This window comes from Mastacembelus armatus, chromosome 23 (genome assembly GCF_900324485.2).
Source record: "Mastacembelus armatus chromosome 23, fMasArm1.2, whole genome shotgun sequence".
NCBI lineage: Eukaryota > Metazoa > Chordata > Actinopteri > Synbranchiformes > Mastacembelidae > Mastacembelus > Mastacembelus armatus.
Window position 1 is genome coordinate 8064048 of NC_046655.1, and position 19904 is coordinate 8083951.

The following is a 19904-nucleotide window of genomic DNA, read 5'->3' on the forward strand; positions in this document are numbered from 1 at the left end:
AAATAGAAACCCATCCGCAGAGCATTATTAGGATGCATGTCAGTTTCTATAACATTTGACCATTCAGATGCCAAATGAAACACTGAGCAGGCATTATAATATTACATCATTGTTGCTGCTCTTTAGTATCTGATATGATTTTTTTATGATATGGCAAGTTTCACCAATAAATATCAGACGTGTTGTACTTGACAGATTCCCAGTAAAGTATATTTGGAACTTTTGTGTCCTCAGTGAACCACTGAGTCACTGTATGATGCAACCTGCCAGGTGTCATAGTTGGTGGCAGCACTGTAGGTTAAGATTAGCGTGTCTGTCCCTTAGTGAAGCAAATTTTCAGAAAAAATAGACCCAGTTTTATTTTTTAAAAAAACAAAACAGGAAGACAATATTAAACATTAATACAAAAAGACAAAACTTACTTTTGTGAAAGGTAAACATGACATTGCAACTAATAATGTTAAGTTTTCAAGATGAGTTTTTTTTATCCACACCTGATGGAAAATGTCAATTATTAAAAAAAAGCAAAAAACAAAAAACCTCTTAAGCTCAGATAATACATTTTATCCCAAACTTGTTGTTCTGCTCATCACATTTTTATTTAAATATTAAATCACTGAGTACCTGTACTACCTTTATTAATCCATTCTTCAGCCTGTCCACAGACCACACTCTGACTTCAGCAGGAGGTTGGTCCACCTCCATTCTAACTCAGCCTGATGATCTCAAATGTTTTAGGTTTCTTCTCTTTCAGGGGCTGAGGCAGATGCTCATTCTGCTCCTCAGCCATTTCCCCCAGCACCTCCTGTGCTTCATTTTCCGACACTCCTTGTCCTCCCTGTCCTGTGTCTGTCCCTTCTGTTTGTTTATCCTTGGGACACTCCCCATTGTAGGTCTTGACGTAATCCTCAACACGCCAGCCCCTGAACTCTGGTGGCTCAGAGCAGATCAGGCCAGTGTAGAAAACCCCAGGGTGGTGCTTGAGCCAGTAGATCAGGTAGTGGATATAGTAGTCACAGATCCAGGGGTTGTTGTCCAGCGAGAGCTTCCGTAGGAAGTAGAGGTCCTCCAGTACACTGTACTGGAAGTAATGGAGGCTGTTGTTGGACAGGTCGAGCTCACGAAGGTAAAGTAGCCCTGCAAACGCAGCTGGAATTGGAAGAAAAGAGTGAAATAAGTTGGCATCTCAAGGGTTGGTGGAGACCAAAACCAGAGCTAAAAACTGAGTAGGTATTAAACGTAACAAAATCCCAAAGGAATTCAAAATTGTCGCCATATTTGACACGTAAGATTTTAAAGTTGACTTTAAAAAGTGATGTTTGACATCCTTAAAAAGGTTCAAGGTATTGTTAGCAGTCTGCATTTATGTGTACATGTATGCATGTATGTGTTTGAGGGGGAGTAATGAGACAGTGGAGACTGTTTCATGCCGTCCACTAGCCTTGGGCCCAGCTTTGAAGTTTAACCAGCAGAAGAGAGGAGGGGAGGAGGAAGAGGAGGAGAAGAATGTGGGGAACATATAGAATTAGACAAATATCATGAGAATAAATGCATCGCTGAGATAGACATGAAAGAAGAAACTATAGGCACCAGGGACTGAAATCCTTCCGGAGTCCATTTTCAATCCCTGTAACAGCAAACTTACTGTTACTGCAAGTTTATCACTCAAGCCTAAAGATCCAGACCCAGATAGAGGGAGCTGTAGGAGAGGAAGGAGGAGTGACACCCTGCCTTTCCTTCCCCCCTGTGTTATCTCTTTCTTCACTTGTGAGTCTGACTGTCCCAAATCAGTTACTGCTTATTATCCTTTTAGAGCCATAATAACCACAGGAAATTCAGTGTGGTCTAATTTATGGTATTTTCTCAGGCAGTAGCAGAGGAAAAGAACATCGTGCTCCACTGAAGACAAAAAAGGGACATTCGGGGTGTATTTAACCAAAATCAAAATCATAACAAAGAGGGTTTGCACACGCAAAGCAGTAAGAATTTTCCCTTTAGTCAGTTCAAAACAGTCACACATCAGCACAGAAAGGGGTGCACAGATACTTTAAGAAATTTGACCTGTTTCCTTCTGTGTAACAACTTGTCAATGAATTTCCCTAAGACTCAGATATACTTCAGTGCCTTATCCTGGTTTTCCTGATGTTATGACGTGCCATCGAAATGTGTTGTTGTTGTGTTTTTATCTAGTGGTTATAGATTGATGTTTATTCACATTAATAATTGTTTGCTTATCTAATCTGTAATTTAATTTCATTCCTCATCGACTGTTCTTTCCATGTCATCTTCTTTCCGAACTACATTTGATCTCACCGTTCAGTTTTTATCCACTTAGTGAATGCAAGAACTTACAGTATATTAATCAGCATTCCCACCATGATTTCCAGCTCTAGTATACATGCATCACAGTTCTGAAAGTTAAAGAAAAGCTGTCAGAATGGCACAAGCACATGAGCTCAGACAGAGATAATAAATTCAGGATTCACCCATCACCCCCAAACACCGGGGTTGCCCTGCTTCCATCTGGCAACAGGTCTCCATAACAAATAAACACCATTTTAAAGCTCTTTGTTGCCATGACTACTATTATCAATCTTGCATAAAGTCCCACTATTACATACTTGTCTGTTGCATCACTTACAGAAACAGAAAAGAGATCCAGCCAAGTAAGATCGTCTACAGGGACTTGAAGAGTATTATGAAATATTCCTCTGTACAGTTTGGGGCTCCAGATGGGTGGAGTCCCCACACTGTGTCTAAAATGTCAGAAAAAAGCGCACTAAACTGACCTTTAATTATGCTGTACATTTCTGTAACTGGCTAAATTATTGTTTCGTCTAGTCGAGCTTTGCCCTTCCTGGAAAACCCACAACAACCTGGCATAAGAACTGGCCAAAACCAACAATGAAAGGCTATAAAAACTAGAATGTGCAGTTCCTGGAGAAAATGCTGTGATTACTGAAAGTCACTTAGTAAAAATCCAGATGTGCCAGTGTCTATGTTTGTCCACATGAGTATTACAAATAAATAAATAACTTTGAAACTTTTTTTTATTATTTTCACTCAGAATGTGAATATGATTAGAAGGAGAAACCATAATAGAGACCACATGTCTCTGGCTATCTTACAGTTGCATACTGTAGCCTATTTCTCAGTTTCCAAATAGCTTTAGATGCACTCGGATAGGCTACAGTAGATTGTTTACATGTATTGTCAGGGACTAAATAAAAGTGCATGATGAGGGCATCATCCTATCACATCCCATCAGTATCTCTGACTGACACAGCACTTAGTGTGCTGGTGTAATAGTCCCTGTCACTTTAAGTGCTTCTGCAAAGCCCTCAGTATAGCAACAATATATCATATGAGCCATTTTTATAACATTGCCTATACCTCATGTTTGGTGCCAGTACTTTCTCAGTGGTATAAATAAGACACTGACAAACTCATCAACTGTCTCAGCTCTGTGCTCCTGGTTGACACATGGCACACGTGTTTCCGCCCAGTACACGTGTAGTCTAGATGCTGCGTGTTTCAGTGTGTATGTTCAGAAGGTTTTATTGCTAATGTTTGTCTGTGGCTGTAAACACATCTTCATACATTCGAGTTCAACATTGTATAGAAGGAAAGTTTTGGTTTTTACGACCCTCTGTGATCCATTGAACGCACCACGGCGTGCGTCAGCCCTCAGCAGGTGTGAGACGTGAGAGTAACACAGGTGTGTTAATTCGTGTTAGTGATGGCACCGATAGGATGCGTTGTAAAACTTTAGATGTAAGGATTTCTAAACCCTGGACTTAAGAAAGAAACTGGCTCTTAAAAAATGCGAGAAAAAGATTCAAGGCCCGACTCGTATCCAACTTTATCAGAAATTGGAAAACTCATCCTGAGAGGTCAGTGTTGTCGAGAAATATCTAAGTTAACCTCAGATATAGGATAATTATCGCAATGTCTGCTGTTGATTTGTATCAGGTGTGTTCACGGACTATTTGCTTTTTGGTTTTGATTTGTGGTTTTTCACGGCTGGAACCTTAATTCTCGCTCATCTAGACTCCAAATGAATGTGTTGCTTTCATGCACAAGTTCAAATGTTGGGATGATTTCCCACTGCTTTTTCTTCAGTATTAATGGGAGTGTATTGTATGTACTGGGCGTTTCTGTGATTGTGATTGGGGTGTGTGTCCTGTCTGTGGTACAGTACTAGACGGAATAAATACTGGTCTATTAAATGTTTTTATTTATTGGGTTGGACTGTGGAGATCACATTAGGGAGACCTAACTAAAACTAATGGATTCTACAATACAAGAGCAGTAAATCCTCCACAAAGATCATACAGTTGGATCAGCAACAAGGAAAAAAAAAAGTACTGATCACCTTCATGGCAGAGAATTTATTACAGGGCTGTTTTATTAGGCTTTATTAGTTTTACCTAATAAACTCAGTGTGAACTGCATTATATCAAAGGGCTGATAGAGCTAAAAGACATGAAAAAGTTTAGAATAGAAATATTAAGCTGGAAACACTGGAGACCTGACTCATATTTACATTTTGTGACTCCTGAAACATCTGATAACCATTATTGTGTATGTGTGCGTGCACATTTTCTGCTCTTATTGTGTTGATCATCTTCCAACCCCAGTAATTTATTTTGTGACTTTTGTGGGTCTCCAGTCCCAGGATGGGGACCACTAGTTTATCTGGTAGAAACAAGGCCAATCAGAAACTCTTTACACCCAGATGTCCAGTGTGTGTTCAGGTGGACGTGAGTCTCGGATACCTGTGTCTATATGGTGCAGGTTGTTGCTGCTAAGGTCGAGCAGTTTGAGGTCTTTGGACAGCAGGAACTGTTTGGGCCTGAGATGTTTGATGATGTTTTTGGACAGATCCATCTTCACTATGTCAGATGGAAGGTCAGACGGGACGTGGGTCAAACCTGCAGAGAGAGAGAGACAGATAGAAAGTCTTCAACTGTGAAAGGAGGCCTGGTGAGAGGAGAGAAAATGGGTCTGAGATGAACTTTTCCATCCTTTAAATGTTTAATGTTAAAATGGTAAGTTTAGTATTTGTCAGGAATAGATTTTAAAAAAATAAAGAGTGATCCATGTATACTGCATTAGGCCTGAGGTAGAAGCTGGACAGAACAGATTGTGCTGGTAGTTCTGATTTGTCTGCATCTTCATACATTTTCAAGATGTTGTGTGCAGCATCTAACATTTTCAAGATGGATATAAGTGTGACAGCGTGTATAATAATATTTCGCTTCTGTGCCAGGAAGGAGTGTTTTTCACTGTTTTCCTGTTTCCAGCCTCTCTCTCTCACACACACACACACACATTTCCCCTGAGTGTCTTTCGATTCTTTAATGTATGAAACAGTGATTTCCCCCCACATGTTCCAGTCTCAATAACAGAACCTCTCTGGAGTTTTAAATTGAAGTCCCACGCTGAAGCACATTTTATAATGCTTTATCATCCCTACAAGATTAAAATTCATCATTGTCAACGCATTTTGTCCCTGATGTTAAAAACAACAGAGCTGAAGCTTGGATCTAAAGATTTTTCAGCCTCACTGCAGATGAAACTTAGATCCACGTTCATGTTGATACTCTTGTTGCACAAGTTCTTCTTTGGAGAGCTCAGTTGTTGGTTCACAGCCATTTGAGCTCAAAAAAGGGATTTTTATAGATTCTGAATTAGTTTTGTGGTTTCCACAGTCATTACATAGATTTCACTTGTCAGTAAATTACCTAAACTATAGAGTGCAGTTGCTACACCGAACATGGTGTAGGTCTGTTTAAATCTGAGCAGGTGGCCCCTGCAACCTGTATCATCAAAATGAACTTGGATGATTGTTTTTGAAGCAGTTTGCAAATGGTTGCAGATGAGAAGAAACCTAAGAGTGTTTGGGCAGCGAATGCTGGCACAGTCCAACTATGTTTATTTTGATATGCAATCATTGCTTTATTTAAAAAAAAAAAAAGACTGATTATGGTGTGTGTGTCTGTCTGGTTGAGCATTCATGCATACAAGCGTGTGGACTAGTCTCCCGCATGTATTGACACAAACTTCATAAAAGTGCTCAGAAGAATGCTTATAGAAACTTTTACAGTGCAGATGTTGCAGAATTTACTGCCACAGATGTCGTATCCAGCTATCATGAAGGCTTGATGCCATAAATCATCAGTCTCTCTTAAAAAGTATAATTACGCAAACAAACGACGCTCATACAGCATGCACACAGATGTAGGCAATACGGAAAAGGAAGTGTAATTATTGTTCAGGGATGCATTGTGATGGTGGCTGATAGTGTGCAGGAACAGCCTTTTTGAACATCTCACAGTGAGAACTTGTCTTCTGAAAAGTCTGCAGGGTATCCCGCTGTGACTGAGGTGCACATGTGTCTGCAGTTTTTGTCCAAGCTGATGTTCACATTTTAAAAAAATAAATACAAAATTCTGAAGAAATGCTGGCACATCTCGGTAGCAAACATCAATCTTAAATTCCCAGACTCTCTTTGGAGAGATCAGACTTTGCTCTTTTGAGCCAGAATAAAAGAAACTTCATGCTTTTCCAAAAGTGTCTTCTGTTCACAGCGAATGAAGAGAATCTCCTGTGCTGCGTATTAGTGACAGTGATTTAGGACTAGATAAGTGGCATCTGTGACTAGAATGACCTACAGTAGGAAAGGGAGCTATTATCTTATCTATCTCGATATGTTATGTATATCTCTGAAATTTTAGCATCACTTCTTGGGGCTAAATTTGTCATCAGGATCTTTGACATTTTTATCACAAGCCGTTGGGGCAGCCTGTGACTTTTAATGAGGCAGATCTTTAACAGTAGATAAAGTGTCTTTCCTGTGTGAACATCTGTTAGAGGACTGCTGAATGAAGAGGCATACTGGGGAAAGGAGAAGTAGAAGTCATTCTTAACTAGCTTGGACTGAGTTTTTACTGAATCTGCTGGAGTTATTCCAGTGCAGATGTGAACATCTGTCCCTATTGAACTTTTCTGTTCAAAAAATTGCTTTGTTACTACCTGAAAAAATATCTTCCCTTCAGGAAATCAAGCTGCAATATTTTCGTGATTTTGTAATGTTTTCTTTGGAGTCTAAATTACACTAATTCAGGAGTTTTCGTGTTATCAGCCACACTGCTATAGGAGCTCCTCAATGACTGCTAACGTCAGGAAATCAGCTATTATGGAGTGATGTCTGATGTCAACTGGTCAAACGTCCACGGGTTAGCAACGAGATCACTCTGGATATGCACCAAGCAGCAGGCGAACTCAGAAATGTTTGACATTAAAACTGAAGTCTGCATATCCAAACTCATCAGTGCTTGTCATGTGACTTATGCAGCAAAAAAAGCATTAATATCAGAGTTTCAACCAAAGAAAAAGACCAAGTATGGCATTATATTTGTTTGATAATTTTATTCTATTTTTAATGTCCAATTAAACTAATCTGCATGTGTTTAGATTGTGGGAAACCGGAGCACCTGGAGAAAACCACACAGACACGGGGAGAGCATCCAAACTCCACACAGCAAGATCCCGGTTCATGTTGGAATCAAACTCAGAACCTTGCTGTGAGGCAGAAGTGTTAATCACCCCTGCACCGTGCTGTCCATGACCTGGCTTTTCAAGTCAGCTTTTTGTTTCCCAAATCCCAAATATAGCATTTATAGAAATGCTACTTTGGGGATTTGGGAAACAAAATAAAGCTTTTAAATAATCCTCACAAATAATAACGAATGGATGCATTTGTGTGGATTTGTAGAGCACCGGTCATTAGAATCTGTACCATTTCTTTTTGTCTTTTTTCTTGGCCAATTGTTTCTCCAGCTCTTCCAGCTGGGCCTTCATAGAGCATTCTGTCTTCTCCCACTCCTGCTCCTTTTCCTGGAGAGTTTTCTTGAATTGCTCTGTGGTGAGAAGGATGCAAGCATAGTCCTCCCTGGATTTCTTCACTTCCTGCTGCAGGGATGTCTTCTCCTGCTGCTCCCTAACCAGCTGATCTTTCTCAGGCTTCAGGGCAGTCTCCAGCTCGGCTTTCTCCTGTCTGTTCACCTCCAGCTGGGAAAGACAGCGGTTTTGTGCTTTCTCCAACTCTTTAAGAAGGGAAATCTTGGTCTGCTCCCAGTGGAGATGTTCGGATTTTAGCTTCTCTTCTGCCTGTTTCAGAGCAAGCATCAGATTGTTTTTCTCATCCAGGTGACTCAGACTAGAAGCTCTTGATTTCTTCAATTCCTCCTCCATGGAGTTCTTTACTTGCTGCCACTTGAGACGCTCATTCTTTAGCTCCTCTTCAAGTTTCTTTAGCGCAGTCAGGAAGTTGGTGTTTTCTTTTTTCATATTGTCAAGTTCTGCCACAGAAAGAGCCCTGGATTTCTCCATCTCCACCTTTAGGGAGATGTTCTCCTGCTGCCACCAAAGATGGTTCCTCTCCAGCCGGTCTTTCTCTGCCTTTAGGGCCGTCTCAAGCTTGGCTTTCGCCTCCATGTGCATCCTCAGTTGGACAAAATATCGACTGTGGCACGCGTCCAGCTCTTCCTGGAGGGAATGTTTGTCTTGCTGCCACTGGACATATTCAGATTTAAATTTCTGCTGTTCGTTTTTCACAGCAGCACTTTTCTCATTCTGCAGGGCCAGGTTGGAGGCTCTGGCTTTCTCAAGCTGCTGCAGGAAAGAGATTTTTTCCTCCCGCCACCAAACGTCTTGGCTCCTCAGCTCGTCTTGTGCTTTCTTCAGCGCGGCCTCAAGCTTGGTGTTCTCCTGTCTACACAGTTCCAGTTCAGCAACATAATAACTGCTGGTCATTTTCTTCTCTGCCTCGAGGGCCAGTTTCTGCTCCACCCACTGGTCACGTTCAGAATTGAATTTGTGCTCTGCCTCCTTCAGAGCAGCCATCAACTTGTGGTTCAGCTCCAGCTGAGCTGGAATGGAGGCTTTGGATTTATCTATTTCTTCGAGCAGTGAGGTTTTCTCCTGCTGCCATATTATATGCTGATTTTTCAGCTGCTCTTCAACCTTCTTTATACCAGCCATGAGCTTGGTGTTTTCTTCGATCAAATTTAAAATCTTGATCATGTTAGGTGCCCTTGATTTATTAATGTCCTCCAGCTCTGAGATTTTCTCCCTCATCAAGCGGACGTGTTTAGCTTCCAGGGCTTCTGTCCTGCTGAGGATAGCTGCGATCTTGCTGGCGTCCTCTTTGTTTTTCTCCTCCTGGGTCTGGTGCGAAGCCCGAGTTTTGGCTGCTTCTTCTTTCATGCAGTCCAGTTCTTTTTGAAGGGCCTCTTTCTCTTCGGTCACTGATCTCAGTTTGAGTTGCAGGTCCTGGATATTGTCAGCCTGCTGATCTTCAGCTTTGCACTTAGCTTCTTCAAGCAGGGCTCTCAGATCGCAAACAGTTTTCTCCATCTGCTCCTTCTCACTGAGGTAGTCGGTAAACAAATCCTCCTGGATGTCCAGGTGGATTCGCCCGTCAGTGGTATCTTCAGTCACTCTGACCTTAGAGTCCTTAAACTCACTCCTTACTTTTTACTCTAGGTAACCTAAGTAAAAATTTACTGTAGGTCTGCTCTCCATGTTGTCTTCTTTGTTTGATACTTCTTCTGATGGGTGTCGGTGTCTTCTGAAATGTCGATACCGTCTTATCTGTGTACTCACGATGAAACTTGTCACTGTAATAAACTTCTCAAATGCAATCTGCTCCTTTGATCCTTATTTAAAAAAAAAACATTCTATACTTCCATCTAGCCTTAGAATTTAATTGTCAGCACTTTTAGGTGCCCTGGAAACCCCCCCCCCCCCCCCAAACACACACACTTACACACATACATATTGAAGATGTAAACAATAACACCTATTTTTTTTTTTTTTTTTTTCATTCATTTTAATGTGTTTTGCTAATACTACTTGTAAAGCAGGCCTACAACTGTCCTCATGCTTTGGTTAATATGTGCTTCTTTTAAAGTTTATACATTAAGCATGAATCCTAAATGGCGTGCTGCATTAACCAACTGGGGCTAAATATTCTCAGTCTCACAATATAATCCATTAAATTAAGCTTCGTAACCTCCTGCATGCAGCAAGAGAAATAGGTGTGTTGTAGTAAATCAGTGTTAAAGTGTGTATTTGGTTAAAGTTCATGTCAGATTGGACACTTTGGTTAGCCAACTTAAACATGTATCACTGTGATGATAAACCAGTTTAGTGAGTTACATAATGTTACTGAATAAGATAACATCATTAACAATACAACATTATGTTTATACAGACCTTTGCATTTAACTTTTCTGTCCTCCTGCTTTCTTTTGTTTTCTGTACTGTGCCCCATCAGTGATGAACTGTGCTTCCCCTGCCTCTACAAGCCCACCCCCACACACAGCATGTCTCTCCACAGTCGGTACAGGCAGCTGTCTGTGTCCTCTCTGAGCTATGTGGCCTGTATTAAAGTGTCATGTTTGAATGACTTTCTACATCCGTTTAGTTTGTTGTTTGCCATAGTATCCTATGGAGATACCATTACTAGTTGAACACATGTAGGACATACATTAGTCTGACACATGGATCCAGGACCGCAGTAGATGCACTGCAGTATTTATGTAGGAAGAGCTAAGCTGTGTCCATGATTTAGTAGAAGTGCAGAACATTACTCTAGATCTCTAGATCTAACCTGTCTCTGTGTATCTCACTTTCAGAGTATTTATAATTCTAAAGATTTTTTGTACAGTTTAAGTTATTCAGGTGTTTGGATTATTATTCAGATTTGTCTCAAAGTAAAATATACAGCTACAGCATGAACACTTAAGGCTGTTCAAGTGCTAATGTTTTATTTTATTTATGACAATAGGAGGAACAGTTCATTTTTGATTACTCTGGGGTCAGCTGGGCATAGTGAATAATATGTGTGTACACATACTGTATATATGCATATATAAAATCAACCTTTTTGCTATCCAAGTTATAGCCATCCAAATGTTGACACTTCATGTCTATGGTCATAACAATTGATTTCACTGGAAATTCTGAGTACTCCATGAATCTGTTCTCATGGTGTTTCAGTGAGTTGCCTTGGCCTAAAAAAAACTGAACCCTAGAAACTGGCAATCAGTTTGATTCCCAGCACAGGCTGGACTGTAAAACTACTGTTGAATAACTTCTTGGCATCTGACAGTATCTTGGTGTTTATGTCCAAAGCCTAATTCTTTTTTTGTTTCCTGCTGCCTATCCACTCACTGTCTGTTATCCAGCATGTCCAGGGATAGTCTGACATTATATCATGCAGGGCGGCATATGTGACTGGGAAGCAGCCAACACCATATAGATATTTCTTCTGCATTGTAAAATGTATTGAGAGGTACATGATACATGATCCCATAAGAAAAAAATAAAAACATGACATGTAAGATTTCCACATATAATAATAGTTTTACTGTTTTTCCTAACACTGACAATATTAAGCTGTCTGGGCATAGTTATTATTTTTGTCCTCATACAAAAAGATTAACTACAAGCACTTACAGGACACTGAATCCACTGTGGTAAGGAGTTTGGACGTATATAATTTAAAGTCATATTTTGAAATTGCCAGTCCAGGGCATATCCTTGAGAAATGGAGCTTTAAGAGTTGCCATATTAACTCTAACCACTATGTATAGCGTTGATCCCCTGTGAGAAGGATGTGGAGCCTGAAATCTACTGTGGTTCACCTCAGAGAGACAGTCTTCAAACCAGAGTGAGACAGACAAACAAGACGGGGTACGGGGTAGACAAGTGGAAAATGTAGGGTTCATAGATAGAAAGACCAAAATATGTTTTCACTCTTGCTTTGCAGTCCAGTGTGAAGGAAACCCATGTTGCACATTTGTTCCATCTCCCTCTCCACAATGTTTTCACTTTATGCTTCCCACTTATATTTTGTGATAGATATGAACCACTGCTATAAACAAATCCAAACTATTGTTAGGATAGATTGGAATCTGCACCAATCAGAAACCAGGCTTGAGGAAATAACAAAGACTTCACTTTTTTAGCTCCAAACTTTAGAAATGCTATTGTGTACTCATTCACGAGGCCTCAAAGTCAGAATAACTTATATTGTGGCAAATGTTCTCAATGGCACATCCCAACAGATCTAAATATTTTATACATCTCTGTACTGGTCAAGAATTCTACCACAGACATTTCATTAATTGTGAGGAAATGTGGTTTAGATGTCCATGTTCAAGATTTGATGTTAGCCAAAAAAAAAAAGGAAAGAAAAGTTGCACGTTTCTGAAAATAAAACCACAATCAGAGCCACAAATACAGACCATGCTATGGCCAAACATTGCAGGGAAGCAATCCATGGTCAACCCTATCCTTGTGGTTTGCTGGCCTTGAGCAAGTGGGTCTTAACCAATTCCCCTATGAGATCAGTCCTTGGTCAGAAAAGATCTTATTTCTGCTTTGAGGAGCAAGGAGGCTGCCTTGAGAAGCTATAACCAGGGATACACAGACTAACACACCTCTTTGTTGGAAACCGGTTTGTAATTGGACGCTCACATTAAAGATCTGACGAAAGGACGTCTCATGCCAATTACAATATTTTTCCTCCAGTGATTTCTCCTTGCGGGCAGCATGGTGGCTGAGTGGTTAGCACTGTTGCCTCACAGCAAGAAGGTCGTGGGTTCGCATCCCGGCCTTTCTGTGTGGAGTTTGCATGTTCTCCCTGTGCTTGCGTGGGTTTACTCCGGGTACTCCGGTTTCCTCCCACAGTCCAAAAACATGCATGTTAGGTTGATTGGTGACTCTAAAATTGCCCGTAGGAGTGAGTGTGAGTGTGTGTGGTTGTCTGTCTTTGTGTGTCTATATGTGGCCCTGCGACAGACTGGTGACCTGTCCAGGGTGTACCCCTGCCTTCCACCCGAGAGAGAGCTGGGATAGGCTCCAGCAGATCCCCGTGACCCTGAGCCAGGAAAAAGCGGGTATAGAAGATGGATGGATGGATGGATTTCTCCTTGCAGTTTCTTCTTGCATATTTTCCTTGCATCTTAACATTGGCAGGACTAAGACACAAGTGAGGGAACAGTGGATGCAGGAAACACCCAGTGTCTTCAGTGGAAATGTTACAAAGTTTAAATGAATCATTCACTTTCAAACCTTTTTTTGCAATGTTGCATGTGTTTATATGTTTTGTTGCTGCTGAATGATATTTGAAAATAATGAATCAGGTTTTGTTGGTGTTTGTTTAGTTGTGGTGTGGAAGTGAAGAGTGACTGATAAGTGCAGGTGAAAGTGTTTCTATTGCTCGCTGATCACATGATATGTCTCTGTTAGTACTCTTGCTTTGAAGAAGACTTCATGCCGATATGTTTCAGTAGTGCAATTTACAGATGTCAGACTGATTTCAGCACAAGTCTGGGTCACCAGTGTTTACACTGATAGACAGATAATAGGATCAATGTAACATCTTGAATCCACTGCAGTGAAAACAACAGAAAGAAAAGGCTCTGAGCTTTAACTGGTGTCAGTTTACAGTACAACTATATTGGGCATCCATCCAAGTTAAAAGCACAGACAACATATATTAATGTCATGCACTGCAGCTGTAGTATATTAAGCGATGTTCGCACATCACAGATCACTGTCATGGTGGGTCGTGGTTTCAGAGGAGGAAGGATGGAGAGACAGAAAAGCGGGAAAAGATGTGGAGAGATGGATGTGGAAAGATAGATGTGGAGAGATGGATGGGTAAAACGCTCCCCGAGGGGAAAAAAAACCAAAAAACCTAGTGCTTCAGATAAAGAATCGATTCAAAAGCCTTGCTGTAGAGGAAAAAAAAAATAATTAGGAAAGTATGCAGAAAGCTTCCTCGGGCATTTACACAACACAGGCGCTGCATTGTGTGGCTTTGGCTTGTCGATGCTCTGTGAAAGATTGCTTTCTCTGAAGGGCATAAGCGCTCCATTTAGAGATGCATTCAATTGCTCATTAAAATCTGGGCACTCCGTTGTTCTGAACCATGGGCACAGACAATCTGTCAGTTTAGAGCGTTGACAATGGATGATATTTCAGCATGTTTTAGTGCTTTATAGCGGTCAGAGATTAATGATTTCACTGGACAGGCAGACGATGAAAGCGATAGGAGAGTCAATATAAAGAGCCCACATAAAAGTACCCAGTAGTGATCTGTCTGCACAAATTCAGAAAATTGCCATCTCAGCCTCTTTGAGAAGCAACACAAACAAAATTGTTATAGAGCACTGGAGAAATGGCAGCCTCTATGATAGCAAAGTCATATTTTTGCACCAGATGTGAAGATCAGAGATGCTGACAGAAAGTTGGTGAAGCACATGCATTCCCCTCTCTCAGCTCTTTTTATTTTGACTCATGCCTTCATGTACTGTATGTTTCACTAAAGCAGATTGAGATGCTGGTGGTTATTATCGCCTGCTAAATGCCGTGGGAGAACACGGATCTGCTAAATATTAATTAATGTCTCAGTGATGTAAGAATTCGATGCTTCTTTTACTCTGAGATTTAAATGTGTCACAGACTTAAAACAACCCTTTCTGTTTGTTTAGCCTTGTTGTCACCAAAATATTAAGACGGCAAAATAATTCTTGTGCCCAGATTCACTGGAGTATAAACATGACTTTCGTCTGAAGAGCGCTCAGCAAACCTAACAATTGACCTTTTATACAAGGTATTCCTCTGCCAGGGCAGTATGTTCGCTACTGAAAGAAAAATTATTTTCTTTGACATCAAATAAATGGCAAAGTTCAGCTACCATAGAGCGACAGTGATTAATTTTACTTGAGTTTGGCTGAAAATTAACTGTTTCTGATGCCGAGAAGACAGACTGGTTCTTTGTGAATTTATTCCACCTCTGTGTTTAGTTTGTTTCAAATTGACCCTTTTCTTGGTGTTTTTTCCAGGAAAGGTTGTGTTTACCAGTGACGTGTATTGTCCGCTTCATATTTTATACAGGTTTCATAGGTTTTTAGTAGACTGCATTTTAATGTGATGCCACAGGAGATACTGTATTTTCTGGACTATAAGTTACAAGAAAACCAATCTGGTTAGTTGTGGGAGTTATACATGTGGTTTTCATATTTCAGTGTGACTTATAGTTCGGACAATAATGTAGATAAGTCAGACACACAGAATTTGATATTTTCTCACCTTTGTTGCTGCAGTTCAGCAGAGGTTTAGGGAACATGTAGGTACGACACATGGCTGTGGCCTCAGGCTTCACTTTGATAGGTGGGGGCTTTGGTCGTCCCCCCTCTGGAGCCCCCGGCCTCCTGTCCAACTGGTTGTGATCTTGACACAAAAAGTCCACATTCAGCTTCCTCAGCTTCTGACCCTTCAGGGACAGGGGCTCCTCACACTTGGCATAGTTGCCCAGGTTGCGTTTGCTAGGCACCTGCAGTGTCCTGACCAGGCTGTCCAATGAGCAGTGGCAGCTCCAGGGGTTGTCATAGAGACGGAGGTAGGTGAGGCGGGGCATAGGAAGCAGGGCCTCCTCGGAGGCTGTTCTCAGTCTGTTGTGCTGAAGGAGCAGGGTGGTGAGCTGGGAGAGGCCATTGAATGCATCATCCTCCACCATAGAGATTTGGTTCTGCTGGAGGTCCAGGCTCTTCAGCTGAGTGAACTGGGCAAACATATTGTCCCTCAAAACCTAAGAGGGAATAGAGATTTGAGCTGGTTTTGTTTCCAGTGTGTATGTCCTGTTATGTATAGTATGTAGAATAAAAACATTTTACTAAACTATTTCATATAACAAAAGAGAAAGTCTAAAAGGTCCAAAAATCCACCTAAAAAGAAAACAGAACCCACTTTGTTCCTTCTTTCCCTTACTAACCAGCCCAACTCTTTGAACTTGGATGAGTCAAGGTAAAGCAAAAAGTAAATGATGCCATTTTTCATTGATTTGCTCAGTGTTTACGAACTCATTCATCCCAATTTATTACCTTCCCACCAAACCATTTAATTTTGTTCCTCTCAGCACCTGTGAAACACATCCGGTGCGCTTACTCAGACATGTGAGAACTTACATGCACACATAGCAGGAAAGTCTGTCTTTGATCTCAGCCCCAAATAAATGGTGCACAGATGCTCATTGTATCAACAAGCTGGCTGGGTTTAGGTTCACTGAAGGCTGAGACAGTAAATCTCAGATAACTGATGAATGTGTTACACAAAACTCTACTAAACATTCTTGGTATCTGTTAATTAGTGGTCGCTGTATTTTATCACATGTCTACAGCAGGTAGTCTGTGTCTTGCCTCTTTATATTTACACAGCACAAGTGTGAATTGTTTCTTCATACCTGGATCTTATTTCTTGCCAACAGCAGGTGATGGATATCTTTGGGCCAGGTCTGCATCACAGTGGTCAGCTGTCTGTCCTGACAGTCCAGGTACTTCTCTCCTGCCTCCATGTATTCCTTACACTCCTGAATTTGACGCCTCATGACCCCGGCCCTGCCTCTGCCCCGTACACGACCCCTGGCGCCCCTCTCCACGGCCCCTGAACGAGGGCCTCTCCGAGGCTCAGCTGAACGGAGGAGCAGCAAGAGGAGGAGCGTTTTGAGGAGACGCATGATGGGAAAGAAGGAGAGAGGAAGGCCTCTTGGTAATCAGGACAACCTTGAAAGACTGTTAGATGTCGGGTGTGATGAGATACAGGAGGCCGGTCACAGCTGTTTGGATGAACACAAAAACGGAGGGAGAGAGGGGGGGGTGAAAAAAGACTCACTGACAAGCTACAACAATACCTTGCAGGTGAGTTGTTTTATGCTTTGAGAACATTTTGCACAAAAAGGCCATTTTACTGGCTCCTCCTTTACAAGAGTAAATAATGCATTTATTATTCATTTAGTTTAAACTCTAGATTATAACACATGTTGCGTGAATTCAAAATGCAGGGCCCATATTCAACATGACATGCCCGTATGTTTTATTCTTGTTTACATGCCCGTAAGGACAAGCAAGGAAGACCTATTAGACACAGTGTCACACTGCCAGCATGTCTTGAGGTAGGTAAATAAAGTTCACATGTAAAAAGAAGATAAATCATTGTATTCACAAATACAATAAAATGTACAGGCAGTTGCCTTGACAGCGTGTCGAAAGAGATAACACCCACATGTTGAAAGAATTAGTCAAGCAGTAGGCTGAAAGGAAAGGGGGGAAAACAGGAAAAGGAGTTTGAAAGAAAGGAAAGAGACATTTGCAACATGTTAACATCTTAAGGGTTAAAAGTTGGTCATAGTAAATGCTGTTTTCTAAGTCTGATACCCAATGAATGTTATCTTCCCCCAGTTATAAACACATGCAGATTTTTCCTGTCTCATCCTGCCATCCCATTAAATAAGCTTTTGGCTGTAATTGATTAATCTTTTAACATTTTCCATTTCTCTTTTCTCTCTTCACATCTTGATTTTATCTCTTAGCCTCTGCCACATTTTATCTGTCCAAATAATAGTGCAGCATCTAACCGTCAGTAAAACAGTAGTTTTTGTGTGCATTAAACCAACAAGATGAATCTGTGTCCTGGTGGGCAGATTTTACCTCTGGATGGAACCAGGCTTGCTGTTTCCACTTGTTTCTACTCTTTGTGCTGACAAAAGCTTAACTGGCTATGATTTTAGTCCTGTAGTTAGTGGACTGGCATGACTTACTGCCTATGTCTGTTCTTTTTCTTGCTGCCCAGCTTTCTTACCATTTGTGCTGCCAAACTGTGAAACTATCATCTACCACAAATATGAACTTCACAACTGGAAATGTTAATATCTATGGCTTAATGATGGCAATTGCCTTTTTTTTTTTTTGTGTCACTCAGCCGCTCGTTCTGGTCTCCACACATCTGCTGATTGTGTGAAATGTGTGCGCGCGTGTGCATGTGTGTGCATGCACGTGAGTGCGTGTGCGTGTGTGTGTATGTGCACATTGTATGGTAAAATCATGAGTCATGGCTCCCTTGTGTTTTCAGAGGCAAAAAAGGCAAGGGGCCCACAGGTCTGCCAAGAAACACCGTGCACAGACACACATGTGCTGGCTGACTCAATCCAACTGTACCAAACCACAGCCCCCTTCCAGTCTGTTTCACAGTGGAACAAGCCTGTCAATGCAGATGGTATCGTTCCATAGTGAACAGCCTGAACCTTAGTCAGCTACAAAAAGAAACAGCTGAGAATGTGTCTGGGGTCACAATTTCCAGTCCACTGTCCACTTATCAAATGTCCAGTTGTCATTTATCTCAGATGAAGCAAATGAAGCTCGATCTCCTTCACTTCAGCCGTCCACTGTAATAATGTGCTTCTTATTCGCTCTTACTCCAAACCTAACAGGAGCTGAATGAATTGGTCTTGGTCCACAAGTTGTCAGTGTGGTTGTGTCTGTCCCTCAGCCTCTTCCTCTCTGTTTGTCTTTGCATATGCTTGGATAATGTAAATCAACTACAAACACATGTTCTTGTGTCAGTGTAGCTGATGAGAGACATGTTTCAACACATGGCAAGACTTGCGCCAGTCCAAACACCAGACTAGACTAGACTAGACTGAGATGGAACACTTGGAGAGAGGGGTCATGAGGACACCCAGACCCAGGCTCTCACATGAAGTCAGTTGGTGTGGAGCAGGTATTGATATACAGTACTGTGATCCAACTCTACCCTTCCTGTGGAGCTCAGAGGACAGGGCATGGTATTTAGGGTGTGGTGTGCAGATCACCACACATAGCATGCTACAGTCATTTGAGTGATTTGTTTCTTTATTGTATTGAGCAGGAAAGTATCCACACTTGTTTCTGTAATTTTTAATTTGTTCATTTTGATTTAACATTAACCTTAAATGTATCCAAACTCTGGGAGAAAGTGGAAAGCTTCTGTCCGACAGTGCACAAGTCTTGGGCATGGTTTGCCGTCTTTGAAGTAAATGTCACTCTATAATTAAACGAGCAGCCATGTGGAATAGTGCCTGTACTGCTAAGATCTTCACCACCTCACAGCTGTTCTGCAGGAAAGGTCCAGCCCATCTTAGAGGAGTCACGGTCAGCCTGCAGTGTCCAAAATGCATTCCAGCTGGGTCCATAACCAGCCCACTCAAGCCACACCCATCCCTGTGGTTCACCTCATGCCCACAGCACCCTGAATTAGCCCTTTAGTTTAGTTTCATTTCCCTCCTAGTGCCCTCTGGTCAGTCTATGTCTGTGCCCTTCTGTCTGTAAACATCCAGCAGAAACCATTCAGGTTTGGGTCAGATATTTTGTCAGGGGTGTTGATCTGAATAGCATGCAGCCACTTTTACTGCCACTTCAGCACCTTATGTAGCGCCATGTTTGACTGCTATTTTTATCAGATTGTTCACACCTTAGTGAAGGTCCTGCATACTAACATGAGTTCCACAGGGTCTTACCAGTTATACTGCTTGGTTTTTATATTGGGTGCTAATTATTAGGCATTTCATTTTTGTTGTTAAGACTCCTGGCTGAGTATTTAGTACGTTCACATTAGGTGGATTTTACAGGGAGACCACAGTCTGACAGCTCTGCCAACGAACCTTTTGATAGAAATGTACTTGTAGCAAGAGTGTGATTATGTCATCAGTTGTTATAGAGCTCTGGTTACCAGTGTTCACTGAGCCCATACTTAGTGTATCACTGTGTCTGAAACTATTGAGCAAATGGAAAAATCATTATTTTGTCATTTGTATTAAATCTTTCAAATGAAGTTCCAAACCAAAACAGTTTGCCTAGTCAGTCTTTTATAAAAGTAAAAGACAGTAAGTATTTAGGCACAAGTGTGCACTCAATCAAAACAAACCACTGTGGTGTGTCTCTGTGGAATTTGTTTTGGGGAACAGTGAGCAGGCAGTGTAGGCTTAATTCTCATGTGTCTCCAGCCAAATG

General features: G+C 41.3%; 1 protein-coding gene across 1 annotated transcript; it reads right to left on the reverse strand.

Moving 5' to 3' along the window:
• Positions 1–333: 333 nt before the first annotated feature.
• Positions 334–16621, reverse strand: lrrc17 (leucine rich repeat containing 17). Its single transcript, XM_033325060.1, has 4 exons — positions 16325–16621; positions 15175–15673; positions 4779–4934; positions 334–1149 (listed from the first exon to the last, which is right to left on the reverse strand). The coding sequence occupies exons 1-4, from the start codon at positions 16595–16597 to the stop codon at positions 707–709; spliced, it is 1371 nt and encodes a 456-aa protein (XP_033180951.1). The 5' UTR covers positions 16598–16621; the 3' UTR covers positions 334–706.
• Between the last annotated feature and the right edge of the window lie 3283 nt (positions 16622–19904).